Raw genomic sequence first — 17,379 nt, 5'->3', positions numbered from 1 at the left:
CTCTACTTCCATCGTGAAGGTGATATTCTCATGTATGCTGTTTAAGTGGTCCATAAACCCTCCACTGCCTGCCTGTTATGCTGCCAAATCATGAAAGTACTGTCGACATAGCGGAAGATGTGCCTGGGTTTACAGTGAGCAGTTTGTAGGGCCACCTCCTCAAAGTGATTTGGCAGCATGGCAGGCAGACACTGGAGGAGTTTATGGCCCACCTAAACAGCATACATGAGAATATCACCTTCACGATGGAATTAGAGGAGAATGGCTGTATTCCTTTCCTGGACATACTGATTAGGAAGAAGGCGGATGGGCCATTCAGTGTATAGAAAGAGGATGCACACAGACCTGTACCTCCATGCAACCAGCTGCCAATTTGAAGACTATGCCTAGTAACTGTTACATCATCTGTTTTTCTGAAACCAAATATCATGAAGACACCTAAGCCAAATAGTTTAAGAGCCTTGGGCAACTTCACTACTAAGGACGTTACTATGTGCTTGATGCTTTTACACTTAGCTGTAAGTGACAATTTTACAGGGAGACACATTGTTTTTTGTCGGTATCGTACAACCTATTCCAGAACCTTAGCAACAAAGGTGAGACGAGTTGCTGACATGTGTCCTCTGACACAGCAGCTCCACAGTCCAGCTGGAACTCTGCTAACTGGCTGGAAATTGTAAGACTCAATGTTATCTTCTGCAGTGCAGGCAGAACTGCTTGGTCAGCTCCCCTGTCTCTGTAAAACAGCATGCTGTCATTGGTCCATGTTGGTACAGGATCCCACGAGCAGCTTGTTGACACACAGCCGCCAGGTGCCACACAGTGCATCGTGCAAGCAACAGCTTCGTGAATGATGTCTGCCATAGTTGGGGCTTGATTGGCATTTCACTGGCTTATGTGATGAATATTTCAATATAAGGTTACTCAACGCTGAAGGGAAATCACTAGATCAACTGTGAGCTCAGTTGTGACTTTTGGGTATAAAAAGAAGATGAATCACAATCGTCAGCTGACTGTTGCTTGTGACAGTGACTGACTATTTTTTGACACTTGAATTTCATTAGTGAAAGTATGCCGAGTGTCAGAAGCAACCTCAAAAGCTTTAGCAATCTTTAAAGACTTTACCACGACTAGGCCTGAGTTGCCAATCAAGTGTGTGTGAGGTGTGCTTGCTTGGATGTATGAATGGTGCTTGGTGCTTGTTTCTCTGTTTCTCATTTGCTGATGAAGGCTATGGCCACAAGCTTTGTGTAAGTGCCTTAATTGTGCCTGTCTGAAGATTAACGTGTCTTCTTTATAGTAAGTAGCAATGTCTTTTCCGACACTGTTGACATTTCTATGTGGAGTTTCCATCGTTTGATTTCACTAAAACTAGGATCAGATGTGACAAATGCTTTAGCTGCGACTTCCCTGTTGGAGGCTTGGTGCACAACAGCATCAATAGTCAATAATTTATTTATATTTCTGACAAGTGAAATTGCACTGGCATGCGACACCCTGCATTTCAGCAGCCTACACCGATTACTTTGTAGCCTACCTGCAACAGGTGTGTCTAATGATCATAGTATTTTCAGTTAACTGATCACACAGTTCATTGAAAGACAAATCAGTAGGGTTCATGAGTGGTCAATTTATACAAATGACTGCTATAAGACCAGAGTAAGGCACTTTGTTGCTTACTGGAAATGCTACAAGCATGATAATGCAGACCAAAACATTGGAGGTGTACCGTACAGCTTCCTGAAGCCTTGTCAAAGCAATCAACCAGTGGTGGGGGCATAGCTGTGACTGCTGACTGACATTGCTGCTACTGAGATGAGAGCTGCAGTATAGCAGTATGCTGTTCTTGTTGCGGTTTTTGTTGTTCCTAGTGCTGTTGCTGTTGTTACTGTTGCTGCGAGAGCGGTAGTTATCAAGGCTCAAGAAACTTTGGGCCCACAGTACAGGCACTGGGTGCAAATGTGTTGGGGACTGCTCCTGCACAATAGGGTGAGTCCTTGTCAGCACTTTCCTGTCCATGTCTGGTGCGAAAGCATAAACCATACACGGAGCTAGAGTCACTGTAACCTGCACAGCGAATGTAAACCAACAGCGAAACTGAGACAGTCTATAAACTAAGCAGGGTCACTGCAGTCATAGCAGTATGAACATGGACTGAGTACTTCATACAGCAAAGCACAATAGAATACTGGCACAAGGCTGCCATAGCTCTGTACAGGTGGTGTGGCCAGCATGACTGCCAGTTCTGCCTGTTACAATCACAGGCAGCAGTTGTCATAGTGAGGTGCAGCATCTATGAATCACTATCACTGCTAAAGTTACATTTTTAATTATTGCAACTTCAATCTGCATCATGTATCACTTCACAAGCACATTAATCAGTGGGACTGCAGAAGACAGAAGGAATTTTGTTGCTCAAGACAATAGGTTCTTTCTTCAAATAATCCTCTTTATCAAAGATGTGACCTTTATAAATCATGGAAAACTTGAATGTAGCAATTACACAGTCCAGTCACATTAATGTGACCACCACCTACGTTCGATATCAATGTGCAATAATAACCACTCACAGATGGCAGGCGGCAGCACTAGCAGTAGATGGTATACAAAGCACATCGAGTGATGCATAAAACAGTGCAGTCATTGAAACTTCCTGGCAGATTAAAACTGTGTGCCCGACCGAGACTCGAACTCAGGACCTTTGCCTTTCGCGGGCAAGTGCTCTACCCACTGAGCTACCGAAGCACGACTCACGCCCGGTCCTCACAGCTTTACTTCTGCCAGTATCTCGTCTCCTACCTTCCAAACTTTACAGAAGTGAAGCTGTGAGGACCGGGCGTGAGTCGTGCTTCGGTAGCTCAGTGGGTAGAGCACTTGCCTGCGAAGGCAAAGGTCCCGAGTTCGAGTCTCGGTTGGGCACACAGTTTTAATCTACCAGGAAGTTTCATATCAGCGCACACTCCGCTGCAGAGTGAAAATTTCATTCTAGTGCAGTCATTGTTGTAATATGGAAATGGAGCGAGTTATGTGTCGTCCAAAATGGCACATTCATTGGCCTTCAGATCAAAGGTGGTACCAAAATGGTACTATACAAAACTGGAGCCAAGGCAACTGTACTGCAACATGCACCATAGATGACAGGGGTGAATGATAGCTGTGGAGACATGTATGGGCAAACAACGTGCAACTATTGAGCAACTGACCACCGAGATAAACCAAGGGGCTACTGACAGTGTGTACTCAATGACCAGTCAGCGAATGTTGTTGCATATGGGCTTCCACAACAGGTACCCATGGCGACTGACATTCATCAGCAACCAAGGCTGGAATTTGCACGCCAATACCACAACTAGATGAGCAGTAAGTGGTGAAAGGTGGCCTTTTGAGATGAACCACGTTTTATGCTCTACCAGATGTGAAACAACTGAAAAGCAAACATCCTGCAACAATCGTCTCAAGTGTCCAGGATGGATGAGGGAGCATTATGGCCTGGGGAATATTTTTGTGGCATTCTCTGGTGATCTCATCATTCTGGAAGGCACAATAGATCAACTTCAGTATGCAGGTATCTTCAGGGGGGAGGGGGAGGCGGCATGTCCACCCCTCGAGGCATTTTTTTTTTTTTTTTTTCCTCGGCACTAGGTGGTTATTCAGGCTTACGCGCGCGCACGCACGCACACACGCACGCACGCACACACACACACACACACACACACACACACACACACACACACACACACAAACCCTTTCTCACAGAACTGCTACCAGATCTCTCCGCACGCACGCACACACACACACACACACACACACACACACACACACACACACACACACACACAAACCCTTTCTCACAGAACTGCTACCAGATCTCTCGGATGGGGTAACACTCAAAATACATAGATACATATGGTGCCAGCATAATGTGTGTCATGACCACTACTCTCTCTTGTGAGCTAGGAAAATTCTGAGGCAACTCTTTCGTATCACTGAGAGGGACACAACGTGTTATCAGTTCAAGAGCATATTTGCCTGATTTGCACCACTAGACTTTTTCTTTAGCGTAAGCTGAAAGATGAGGTCTATGCACAAGTTCCAATGACCCAAGAGAATTTAAAATATCACACTGTTGCAGCATGTCCAATGACATCAGCGAATCTCTTCAGTCTGTCCAGAAGTCCTTACACCACAAACTGTAAATGTGCATTGCAGTGCATACTGAATACTTGCTAACTTAAATAGAACTGTTTAGAAGTGTTTATGACCACCAACTTCCCTATTTTATTTTTGTAATTATTACTGATGTGATGTTACAATGTCAGTGTGTATCTTTAAGTTAAATTTGTATTTTATGTTTTTGTTCATGGGACACTATTCTTTAACAACCTTTTAATCTCAATTTCCTGTTTTACAAATCAATTCAGCTTGTGACCTTCACAGAACTGTTGCTGTAGTTACCTGGTGAATCATCCACATATTTTGCTTTCCAGGTTGTGTGTTGGTCCAATCCCATGCAGCCTAGTGTGATTAGTGTTAGTTTTCAATAAAACTCTTCACTGCTATTCTGCATTTTTAATAAGACTCTTAGCATCTTCTTTATCCCGTGAACAAAAACTTAATACAAATTTAATTTAAACATACACACTGACATTGTAAAATCACAACATCAGTAACAATTGCAAAAATAAAAGTTCTTAATATTGTAGTATTCTGAAACCACTTATCAGACTTTGGAGAGTGAAATGTGGTTGAATTTGCCTCTTAGATATTTACAATATTAGAGCAGAAATTACTGTAGTTCCATCTGAAAAATATAAGTTGATACCAGTCTGTATTTAGTTTTAATTTTGTTACCATCAAATATAAAATTAAATGTTAGGAAATCTTTGTTGAAGGTATTTGTCTGGAGTGTAGCCTTGTATGGAAGTGAACATGGACAACAAGCAATTAAGACGAGAAGAGGAGCTTTCAAAATGTGGTGATACAGAAGAATGCTGATAGATTAGTGTGGAGAGCTGAAGCAAACCAGTCTTTGGACCGAAGACCACAACGATCACAACATGACAAGAGGCTATATAGTGTTCAGTGTGGACTTTCTTAAGATTCATATGGGTGAAAACAAAACTACAATACATTGACATGGTTCCATAAATACTTGAGGTGAACATCTTAGCTGAATCATCCTACACATTCACAATTATATTTACATATAATGTTAAAATATTCACAGATATATTTATGTTAATGATAAATCCAGCTAAAACTTGTGTATTTTTTTGGTTTTAAACCCAGAAACATGTAGAAGCAGTACAGTGTTGAACTAGATAGCTTTTACTGGACTAATATAGCATTTTCTGCCAATGTTACAAAGAATTCATTGAATTTGATGACTCATAATCCGTAGCCAGCATCTAAGAAAGTAAAAGTCTGCACAAGTAACCTGGACTCCCTTTATTATTACTCTGTGTATAATTACATGTGATGATTCATCAACTTTCTTGTCTGATGAAAGGAAGAACACAGCACATAATGTCAATAATGATCTATTGTCATTTTGCATCCTCTGATGAGAAGTGTCAGTAGCTTTATCAATGATTAAGCACACTATGTATAGGGTAGGCTGCAGCCACTGTCAAACATCTGTGAAGAGACTGGGAAATTTATATGCGAGTGTGCATGAAAAATGGTGAAAGAAGCCTTAAGGTGCCTCCTCAACATCTTTGATGAAATGCATCATATTGTTGATTGAATATCTGTCACACTGAATCTTTTCCTAAGGTGCTCTAGTTGCGTAAATATGTAAAAAGGTTTGCCTTATGTTTAAAGAACAAAGCCTTTCCTGTCAGTTGTATGATGTCATACCATGATGATTTAACACATTTGAGATACTGAAAGCGGATAAAGAAATTCCAACACCGGCAGTGTAAGATACTAGGTTCCCTTATTTCATGTGATCACATAGTAATATCCATGCCATGCAGTGTAGTATTCAAAGCTTCTTAGTTTTTATGTCACTTTACTCATTAACAACATGTCTTAAATGTAGTATGTAACTTTGAGGTAACTACGTACCTTATTTAAATCAAAGACAGCATGCATTTCTTCAATCTGTGGTTGCTCAATATTGTATATAAAGCCTCTGTCATTTCGGAAAAGTGTTCTGCATATGCTTGCAAATTCACCTTTATCAATAAGTCCATCCCTGAAATCAAGCATGAAATTAAGAACATAAATGACATCCTGCAAATGATCTTTTCAAAAGTCACAGATTCTGTGGCTTTCAATAATGTGACAATGAACTTCACCTTCATAACTCATTTTCTGTTACATTTTTGTACAGTGTACCATCACTTCTGTCACATTGCCTTTTCCAGTGCTATTGCCTATGATTGACAAAGTTGACCTTGCATATGTTCTGAATTTCTGGCATTTAATTTCTTCTCACTGAACATATAAACCACTGCTTGCTTACCTAGGGCCAATCTGTACCATGCAGCTGCACTACCTGCATTTTCCAAAGCATGTGCCATCTCCAGCAGCCAACCTATATCTCTATGTTACCCCACAGTGTCAACCATCTTTCTTGATTGCTCCAGCTCAATGTCTTCAACTTACACTAAATCCATTGCCAGACCTATTTCAATATTGTCTACTTTATCCTTTTTTCAGCTTCATGTTTTAATCTTACACTGAATGAAAGCCTAATTTATTATCTGTTGTATTCCGCATTATTGTCATTTTTCAACTTTTATTACCAGGCAGTACATAATTTGTCTTTGACTTTTGGTGAAATTTGGATTTTGTTCTGCCTGAAAACTGCCTCAATTTCTGGGATGTTATAACAGCCTTCAGTAACTTTTTCCATTCTTTATTATTCACTCTGTCTATTTATGTGTTTAGATTTACATAATTATATTTCACACAAACAAGAAATGTGGAAGAAGACACTTATAGCAAAGGAGAGGAAACTGGATAAGCACCAGAAACTTGCTACATAAGATGGAGGTGACATTCATTGATGTTGCACTAACATTTGGTGTGAAGTACTATTCTCCAACACAGCAAATTATTTCACTCATTGTGCACATGTTCATGTACAGATCAAACTATTTCACAGAGATGGTTTACATTAAGTTGATTATCCAGTTCAAGGTCTTTTCTACACGTATAGTGAGTGCAACAACACAATATCTACTTGAGCATGTAGACACCCTTCCCAGGCTGCAAGAGAACAATTAAAATAACGGCCTGCTACAGTCTGGAAATCGTCCTTTTTTCCATATTACGTTAAAAAGGCTGAACGGGATTTCTCCAGCACTCTCAGTGGGGTGCTTCAACATGCTGTACTTGAATTTTCATGATCCAATGCCATGTCAAAAGCTGTGAACAATGCTGCCACTCTTCAATATAGTCCTAATACTGCACCTCCTAATCTTTCATGAAATCCTCGTAATAGATTTCCCATAGCAGTGTTACTTTGGTTGAACTGTTGGAATTTTAACAAATGTTATCACAAATTATACAAAGCCAATATGCTCTTGCCTCCTGAAGGGCTACGAAGTCTCCATGATATAACCACACTTGAACCTCTGCAGATCCTATAGTCAATTAGTGTGTGACATTCGTTATTCCACCAGGGAAAGGGCGGTCTTCAGAGTTGTCCCACAGACTTTGGCACGAATGCATCAGAACTATAGTAGATTTTGTTTGTAACATGATCCACTAATTCCTGGACATTGTCTCTATGTTTGAACACAGCCAGCCAGCTACCTGGGCACGCACTTCTTGGCTTGCTCGTGTTCAATACTGACTGTCTCTTGTTCTTCAAGGTTTGAATATCCTCCTAAGGATGCTTTGTTCCTCAAATTCTAGACTCTGGCATAATCCTGTTCTTACAAAGTTAAGATATTCTACTGCCTTTAAGGCGTCAGGGTGGATCACTGGCTGGCAATGTCTCAATTATGCATTGATCAAAATATTCATCTTACTGTAAAAGTTCATAGTTTGTACACTAAACTGATTTTGTTTATTTGTACTCCCTTTGCTTCTTTTACTGTCAGACCTGTTCCTATTCATTCTCCTACGTATTTAAATCTCTCCACTTTTTGAGTTTTCACTTCTACTGGCATCTATCCAGGAGCTGCCTTGATGTTCATCATATACTGTCTCCTGAATAGAGATCTGTAGACCTGCTTTAACCACTTGTCTCTATAGTTGCGCGATTTGATTAGTGGCCTCTTCTAATAATTCCAACAATATCATAACATCGCCTGCTAATGCCAGACAGTCTACCTGCATTCCTTTTTTCTTGGATCCCAGCTGTGTTCCACCGACTCCTTTAATTTCTTGTTGCTATTCCCTGATCACCACATCCAGAACACAGTTAAAGAGCAAAGGGAGAGTCAGTCTGCCTGTATGACTCAGGTTTTGATCTTTTAGGACTATGAAAACATGATTAACAGTTTCAAGGTTTGTTTGGCATGATTTTCCCTTTCTCAAGCCTGCTTAGTACTCACCAATTGGTTGATTTAGTTGACTTTCCACTCTGTACAGTAACACTTGTAACAATATCTTACAGCTCACTGGTATTAAAGATATTCCTCTTTAGTTCCCAGGCTCTGACATGTCTAATCTTTTGTGTATGGGATGTATAGTGCTGCCATCCACCCTTATGGAAACTACTTGTCCTCCCAAATTTTACTTGCAATATGTGTCAATTTGATGATCATATTCTCATTATAATACTGCAAGTATTCTGAAATACCCCCATTGTCACTCTTTATTCTTCAAAACATTTACGTAGCTCCCAACATCTACAATTGGTGGCTCTGACTCAGGATCTGTTTTTCTGATTACAGCTGATTGTCTCATATGGCACTTCACAGTTTAGGAGCTCTTCAAACTAGTTGGCAAGAACTGATTGTTTTACATGCCACCATATATTACCTTTTCTTTTTTGTTTTTAAAGCTGAGGTCTGAATGCTCATTTTTACTTAAGTTAGCCTTGAATGTTCTATAAAAGTTATGTGTATTGTTCTTTAGGAAGTTGTGTTCTATTTGATTTAAGTGTTCCTTCTCTATTTTCTTTTGTGATTCTTTAATTCTTGGAAGTTTTTGGCATTTTCTGAGAACACCAATTAACCCACACGCCCACTGTAAAATCTTTGCTGGTTCTAAGTTTCTCTGGACGAAACTTCACGACAGGGGTAGTGTTTATAGTTTCTGAGCTTTTGGTAAAATTTTGACCTTGATTTTAAGAAGAAATGGATCTGAATCTATGTCTGCGTCCCTGAGGACTGACAATTTTAATTTCCTTTTCCACATGTCTTCAGATTGCCACACGATCCTGTTTTCTTGGTAAATGTTTAAATGCTGTTGTTTCATTATCAGATCAAAAACTCTGTTAGTCGTTTGCTGTTCCGAGTAGTCCTGTTGTGGGCTGGTAAGTTCCCAATGATCTTCCGATTCTTTTTTTTTCTTTCCCAAGTTGAGCATTAAAGTCTCCAAGATTTATGATGACATTCTTGGTTGAAATCTTGGACAGTGTCTCTTTCACATCTTCCCAAAAATTCTACTTTCTCTGGATCAGTTCTGTTACGCTCATTTGAGACGGTGTGTGTGTTGACCAAAGTGCATGCCTTATTTGCTCCTCTAAAGGTAAGTGTGGAGAACTTATTATTCTTGGTGCTGAAGACAGGAATGATTCCCAGGATTTGTTTATATACTAAAACCTGTACTGCGGTGGAGTACATTCTTCATTATTCTCTTCCTCTGACCTTCCCTTCAGAATCCGATATCCTTCTGATTTGAACACTGCTTCACGTACGTATCTGGTCTCCTGTATCACTGTTATGATTTGCCTCTTGGTCAGGGAATCTGTAACATGTTTCAGTTTTGTGGCTTTGAGGAGTGAGTTGATGTTGAAGGTAGCAAACTATGACACTTTCTTACTTTTTAATCTCTTTCATGTTGGTGAGAGCTCCCCAGGATACGTCATCTCACTGACGCTGTCTCTGACAATGATGGTTTGGTCACCACCTGGGGTAATACTCCCTATGAGTGAATTTGCCATAATGCTGAAGTGAATGATCTTTGTTGGGCATCAATGCATAGGTTCTCATAGGATTACAACTGAGGTAGTTAGTGCGCTGGTATCAGCTGTCGTCAACACTCCAATCGGTAAAGGAGGCTTACGGAGAGCTTGTACCATAACAACTGGACTATCTTACATTAAGTAGCTTCCTGTTTAAGTTAATAAATAACCCTGTTAATATATATGTGCAGTTTGTGTTATACAAGAGGAACAAAAAACTTGCAACGAGGATGAGATTCAGTGGATATTTTGCTTGCTTCTCTTGTGTTTTAACTTGCATGGGTGCTCGTTTCTATTTGCTAATGTGTTGTTGTGTTTTTGCATGTATTCCTGGAGGGGAGCTGCAAAACTAATCAAATTTCTCTTTTCAGAGGCTTTGTTTGCTTTTTGCTATAATGTATTTGTGTAAACCATGGCTACCCTGCCCCTTCCATCCCCTGCCCCCACGCCTCAGCCACAGCCGGCCAATGTGATGGATCTAACACAAGCTTTTCAGTCTCAGAGCAACAAATGGCTACCTTGCTGAGGATGGTACAACAACTACTGGCTGCAGAAGCTGCATCGGCTGCACAACAACAACTGACCAACTGACTAGCCCAACAAGTGCTGCCGACCAGCATACCACCATTCTGGCTATTTAAAGGCACCTAAGAGGAATGGCTCGAATACCTGACACAATTTCAAGCACATTGTGAAGTTCATCGAGTTCAAGATAGTGTAAAGCTACAACACTTTCTTTCGATTGTGGGTCTCCAGTGTTCAGGTTAATACAAAAACTATTTCCAATGACGTCTCCCAATGAACTCAGTTATGACCTAGTAATTGCTGCATTAAACAAGACTATTAACAGCAAGTCCAAGCAGCTGCAGCCAGATAACAGTTCTTTCACTTGCAGAAAAAGACGAAACAGATGTACTGTCAGCGGTACACCAAATTAATGGGCATGACTATGAAGTGTAAATTCAAGCACAGTTGTGGCAACTTTTACAGTGACTTAATGATTAAGGATGCAATAAAATTCAATGTCCCTGATAGTAGAATACGGGAACAGATCCTAAAGTACTCTGATCCATCACTTCCACAAGTGTTACATATCTTATAGCAATATGATTCAGGTGCCATAGCGGCCAATAAGTTTGACCAGGCTCCAATTTGTCAGGTTGAGTCACCCCATGCTCGCGACCGTCCCTAGCAGCCACAACAATGAGCATGTACCCAGCCAAGTGAACAGCCACTTAGACAGGTAAACAGGCCTGTGAATTTAGTGAAGTCTTGCCCTACAAACCTTGATCACCATAAAAGATGGGCTTGCCCATCACGTAACGCAACGTGTTATACGTATGGGAAAAAAGGCCATGTCCAAGCAGTTTGTTTGCAACTGCCACAAAATTGTTTGCAACGCCACAAAAACGCCAATTTTGCCTGCCCCCAGAAAAAAACAGGCTCATGCACATGCAGTGAATGTTGTGGTTTCCCAACCTACAACAGGTTCTGACAAAAGTAAGATTAAGGTGTGTCTTCTTCCTGCCCTAGGGCTGTGCAACAACTTTCTAACAACCTAATTGTCTCACTACGAATTGCCAGCTGTCGTGTGAACTTTCAGTTAGACACAGGTGCCTGCTTACAACGGACAGGTAATTCCAGTACTTGGACAGTGTAGTTTTCCCACCACTTACAAATCTCACACTAGGACAGTGTTGATATCACAAGACAGTGAGAACATTTTCAGTTTAGATATCTTTGATTTCCATATCGGCTTTTTCCTGAACTATTTTCAGAAGACATGGGAAAAGCTAATAAATTTTTAGTACATGTTACATTGAAAGACAATGCACAGCCAAAGGTTAACCGGGCCCGCACCATTCCGATTGCTTTAAGAACCGAGTAGCCAGTGAATTGAAAGAATTGCAAGATAATTGCTCCCATTCAAGTTATTCAATGGGCAAGTCCTCTGGTTTTGTTGCCTAAGCTTTCTGGTCACATTCACATTTGTGTTGACTTCAAGTCTACAGTCAACCCACAGACAATTGTTGACACTTATCCATTACCTCAGCCTGAGGAGCTCATGGACGTTACTTTTCTAAGATAGATTTGCGGGATGATTACTTCAAACTTCCATTGGATGAAAAATCACAGAAAGTGTCTGTTGCAAATACACACTTAGGGCTGTTCAAATATTTGTGTTTGCCCTCCAGCAGTGTTACCGCACCCGCCATTTTCGATGTTACTTGGAACAGCTGACTGCAAAAATGCCATTGTGCTCAAACTACCTCGACGATATTGCTGCCTCCGGTCATACACCAGAGGAACATATTGCCAATTTGTGTATCCTTTTTGCTAGATGCGGGACTCTTAAGTGTCATCTCATCTCAAAAAGTGTGACTCTTTTCAGACTTAACTACAGTACTTAGGTTATGTGATAAACAGTAGGAGTGTGCACACCCTCCAGTCACATTTGGTTGCAATCCGTGATCTGCCTGTTCCTCGCAATGTGTTTGAATTTCAGTCACTACTACACAAGATGACATAACACAATCAGTTCACACCGAATGCTGCTCAGATTGCAGCTCCATCGCATCGCTTGCATCACAAAAAGGTACCTTTGGTGTGGACTAAAGACTGTCAAGACACATTTCAAGAACTCAAAAATGCTTTGCTTCATGACAGATGTTCAGTACATTTTGACACTGCCAAACTGGTAGTTTTGCAAGTCGATGCTTCTTCCTATGGTCAGCATAAGCTGTTGCCAGCACTCCGATCGGCAAAGAGGCTGTGAGAAGACAGACAGTATGCACCAGAGCAAGTGAGCCCATCAGGAGAGAGGCCAAAGACAAACTTGCAAGAAATGCTTTGCCAACGCCCTCTCTACCGCCAGTACTCAGATCAACACCGCAGACCAGAGGGCCCAGTCAGCCAATCAGTGAGTCAACGAGTCAAGTCATCTGTCACAGCCCAGTGGTAGTGTCAGTTGCTGTTAGCTCAGTCTCTAGCTCAGAGTCAATCAGTACCTAGTGACCAGAATAGTGTACATAGTGGGACTTATACTTCACCAGCAGTGAGGCTAACGTGGACCATTACGGAGAGCTAGTACCACAACATCTGGACTATTTTAAGTTAAGTAGCTTCCCGTTTAAGTTAATAAAGATGCTTAATATATGTGTGAAGTTGGTGTTATAGAAGAGGATAACGGCCACCAAACAGCATCCTCTCCTTGGTTTCCATGGTACAAGACTACAGTGACAACGAGATGACACAAAAGTTAGCCACACAGGTGCCACAAGATGTGATCTAGCAGTAGTAGTAGTAGTAGTAGTAGTAGTAGTAGCAGCAGCAGCAGCAGCAGCAGCAGCAGCTTTATTCATCCATAGATCTCTTTTTACAAGGATATAGGACATGTCAACATATTTACAAGTTTAAACCAATTTAAAATAAGCTAATTTGTATATACATATATTTACAGACTTCTAGTTAGAGACAATTATTAGATTTACTCCTGGTATACAATACTTTTTTACAAATAACTTATTTAAATAATGTAATGCCACGCTGTTCACTCATATTTCACTATCAGTCACTGCACACACTATACACACACTGTTTCATAACACTTCACACACACACACACACACACACACACACACACTGGTGATCTCTGGGCATTTTCTGTACCGCAAATTCCCATTTGTTATCCTGAAAAACTGAGTCAGCATCCCTCTATAATGAGTGAGATGTTGAGATTAGAAAGAGGAAGAGGTGTTAGTACTGTGCTATGCATAACTTGGGGTAAGTATTTCTAGAAAGGAAAAAAGAAGGAAAAAACATAAAGTGAAGGTGTTGTGTGGAATGTTGGATGTTTTATAATCATCATTATTACTATTTATTTGTATAACATTTTTTTCATCAAACCCCAACTCTGTTTTATTTAAGTAATCCTTCAATGTATAAAATGTATTGCTTAACAGATACTTTTTAGCCGCCTTTTTAAATAAGTGTATTTTTGCAATTTCTTTAATCTCTTTTGGTAATTTACTGTACAGTTTTATTCCTTGGTAGAAAATGCTATTTGAGTTTTATGTTTATTTTTTCTTGGTAAATGTAAGCTGAGTCTATCTCTTGTTGCATGGTCATGGACAGAGCTGTTTGTGCAGTAATTACCAATGTTATTTTTGATGTGTATGACTGTTAAATGTATTCACATGGGGCAGTTAAAATCCCCAGTGTTTTGAACAGATCTTTACAATGAGCTCAACTAGTATTTTTGGTTATTATTCTTATGGCTCTTTTCTCGAGTTTGAAAATTGTGTTCATATTTTGTGCGTTTGTTCCCCAAAAAATAATGCCATAGCTATAAAGTGAGTGTACATATGAATAATATGTAACTAAAAGACACTGCATGTTACACACTGCTGATAGGATTCTAAGGGCATAACATGCTGATTACATTCTGTTTGCAAGTACCTTTGTGTATTTGAACCACTTCAACTGAGAATCAATATTCATTCCTAGAAATTTTGCATTTGTTACACTGTCTATAGAGGTGCCATCTACATTTAATTTAACATTGTCATTTTTCCTCTTCAAACTGAAATTCATAGCATTAGTTTTCTATGTTCAATGTCACTTTATTGCTTATTAACCAAAACTTCCTTGAAAGTTTCATTTCCTTTCTAGGCAAGGAGTTCTCTTGTTTTCTCAGTGACTATAATACTGCTGTCATCAGCGAAGAGAATTTTTTCACCATGAGTAACGCTACTGGGAAAGTCATTGGTATATAGTATTTGTCCTAATAGGCTACCTTGTGGAACCCCTATATTAATGTATTTTAGTTCTGATAAGTGTTTTACTAAATGTTTGCATCTATTTGAAGTATGTGTTATCTCTTCCCTTTGTACCCTATCTGCTAGGTATGATCGAAACCAGTCATTAGTTACCCCTCTTATTCCTAATGTTTTTACTTTATTAAATAAAATTGTGTGGTTGACTGTATCAGATGTCTTAGAAAGATCCAACAACATGTCTGTGACACACTCATCTTTATCAAGAGCATCAAGTACAACTTTTGTGAATTCTACTGTGGCTGGCTCCGTATTTTTGCCACTTAGGAAACCAAACAGTGATTTGCTTAAAAGATTGTATTTATTCAGGTAAATCATTAATCTGTCATTCATAATTGCTTCTATTATTTTTGAGAATGCTGACAGCAGGGAAATGGGCCAGTAATTTTCTATGTCTTCTGCATTACTTTTCTTAAGCAAAGGTACAACTCTTGCCTGTTTTAACTGTTCTGGAAATGTCCCTGATGTGAAGGATTCATTTATTAAATTTGTTACAGGGCCTTGTATAATACCTATGCATTGTTTCAGTACACACACTGGTTCTTCATCTAAGCCTACTGACTTTTTATTTTTTAGTTTTTTAACAGTTTTATTGACTTCATTCTCTGTGGTTGGAAGTAACATCATTGTATTTAGTGTAACAGGTGTTATATTTGTTTTGGGGAATTTTTGCTGTACCTTCTCTGCAATGCTTGAAAAATACTCATTTACAGAGTTTGCTAAGTGCTGTGGATCATTTATTACCTCATCCCCTTTCCTTAGCAGTATGTTATTCAGTATTTGTTTGCCTCTCCCCGTTTCCTTTTTTATAACATCCCAGACTGCTTTGCTTTTATTCTCTGCATTATACATTATTTTGTCGTTAAATCACTTTTTTTCAGCACCTTCTCATAGATCTTTTTGTATCTATGATAGAAATTTAAGAATTCTGGATCATTGTGAATCTTTTTCATGGAACTGTGGTGTTTAAGTGTTTGAGAGGACTTCTTAATACCTGCTGTTATCCATCTGTTTTTGTGAGATGTTGATACATACATGCATACTTTTGGAAATGCCTTTTCAAAGTTCAATTTAAACAACATGGAGAATTTAGAGAATTTCATATTAACATTGGTTTCCTTATACACTTCATCCCAGCTTTGTTTTCCTAGTTCTTCTGAAAAATCTTTTATTCTGATTTCTGACAGATGTTTTTTGTAGGCTTGTAGTTTAGGGAATGATTCCCAGCCTGATTTCATTGTTGTTACTGGACAGACATGGTCTGATAGTCTGAGATCTTTTACAGCTACATCACATTTTTCCCTGTCCATATTTGTGGCCACATGGTCAATTACTGATGTGGTCTTTGTAGTAACCCTTGTTGTACTATTGACCAATAGGGACATGCCGAAACTTTGAACGATGTTTATGAAGGTGCTGCTGGATTCGTTTATGATATTAGTGTTGATGTTAATGTCTTCACGCAGAATTATGTAGACCTTTGTATTTGAGACTTCATCTAGAACTTCTGTCAATTTATTGAAAAAAGTGTTTACGCTACCACTTGGAGATCTATACACACACAAAATGATTAATTTCTTGGTTATATCAATCCCTGTTAATTCAATAGCTGATATTTCAAAGTTTTTGTCTTCACTTACTGTACTGAGGTTATGTCTTGATTTGAACTGAGTTCCTTTACTGATATAAATGCATGATCCTCCACCCCTTGACATATTCCTGCAGTAAGAGTTTGCCTTTTCATACAATGATAATACTACATGTTGGTTTTCTGTGTCTTTACACCATTGCTCAGTAATACAAACTACTGTGCAGTTCAAAGATTGGAGCTCAATTTCTAACAGTTGTATTTAATTTTTTATTGATTGTATGTTTTGATGGAGGATTGTTAAGTCTGTGAAATGCCCCATGTTATTCTTTCCAGTGGTTTGTTTTTCTGCGTGACATCTGGTATGTGTGATATGTGAAATGTTAAAATCTTTCTTGTGAGTGATTGTTTCTGTATTTTTTAAACTGCTGGAGATACTCTTTAGGGAGGGGAACCTGTTGTCTGGATTTATCCTAAAAAAGACCAACTTTTCCTACCTATGACAACAGATACTTGACCATGTGTGGTCTGAGATCCACTATATCTGACTACTATTTTACTGTTTCTTTAGGTGTCAAACCTCTTCCTTAATTGGGCTTGGTATATCTGGGTTACTAAATCCACTGAGTAGTACTACATTGCTGGGGACAGTTATTTTTGTGTTGGTCAGAACTTATTACTGTTGCCGTGGTGGCTACAGAAGTAGAAACAATGGCCTTACGAGTGCAGTGGCAGGAATGTGAACGTGTGCTTGTTTTCATAGTCTGTGTTTGTGTGGCTGTATTAACTTTTGTCACAGGTTTGACAGCAATGGAAGTGAGTGAGGATGTGCAAGTGAGTGGCTTAAATGAACTGAATTTTTTTTC

At 39.5% G+C, this 17,379-nt stretch overlaps 1 protein-coding gene across 7 annotated transcripts in view; it reads right to left on the bottom strand.

Moving 5' to 3' along the window:
- The window catches only part of LOC126248848 (uncharacterized), a 292,144-nt gene that overhangs the window by 146,826 nt on the left and 127,939 nt on the right, over nt 1-17,379 (bottom strand). For all 7 annotated transcript variants that reach the window (XR_007545548.1, XR_007545549.1, XM_049950271.1 and 4 more), the window contains one exon: nt 6,070-6,199. Coding sequence is in view for 5 of the 7 variants with exons in the window: in XM_049950271.1 (XP_049806228.1) it covers nt 6,070-6,199 (130 nt within the window). In the remaining 2 variants the exon portion in view is untranslated. The remainder of the gene's footprint in view (nt 1-6,069; nt 6,200-17,379) is intronic.

This window comes from Schistocerca nitens, chromosome 3 (assembly GCF_023898315.1).
Source record: "Schistocerca nitens isolate TAMUIC-IGC-003100 chromosome 3, iqSchNite1.1, whole genome shotgun sequence".
In the NCBI taxonomy this organism is placed as follows: Eukaryota; Metazoa; Arthropoda; class Insecta; order Orthoptera; family Acrididae; genus Schistocerca; species Schistocerca nitens.
Note: the sequence above shows the minus strand (reverse complement) of the source record. Positions and strands in the feature narration are given on the sequence as shown.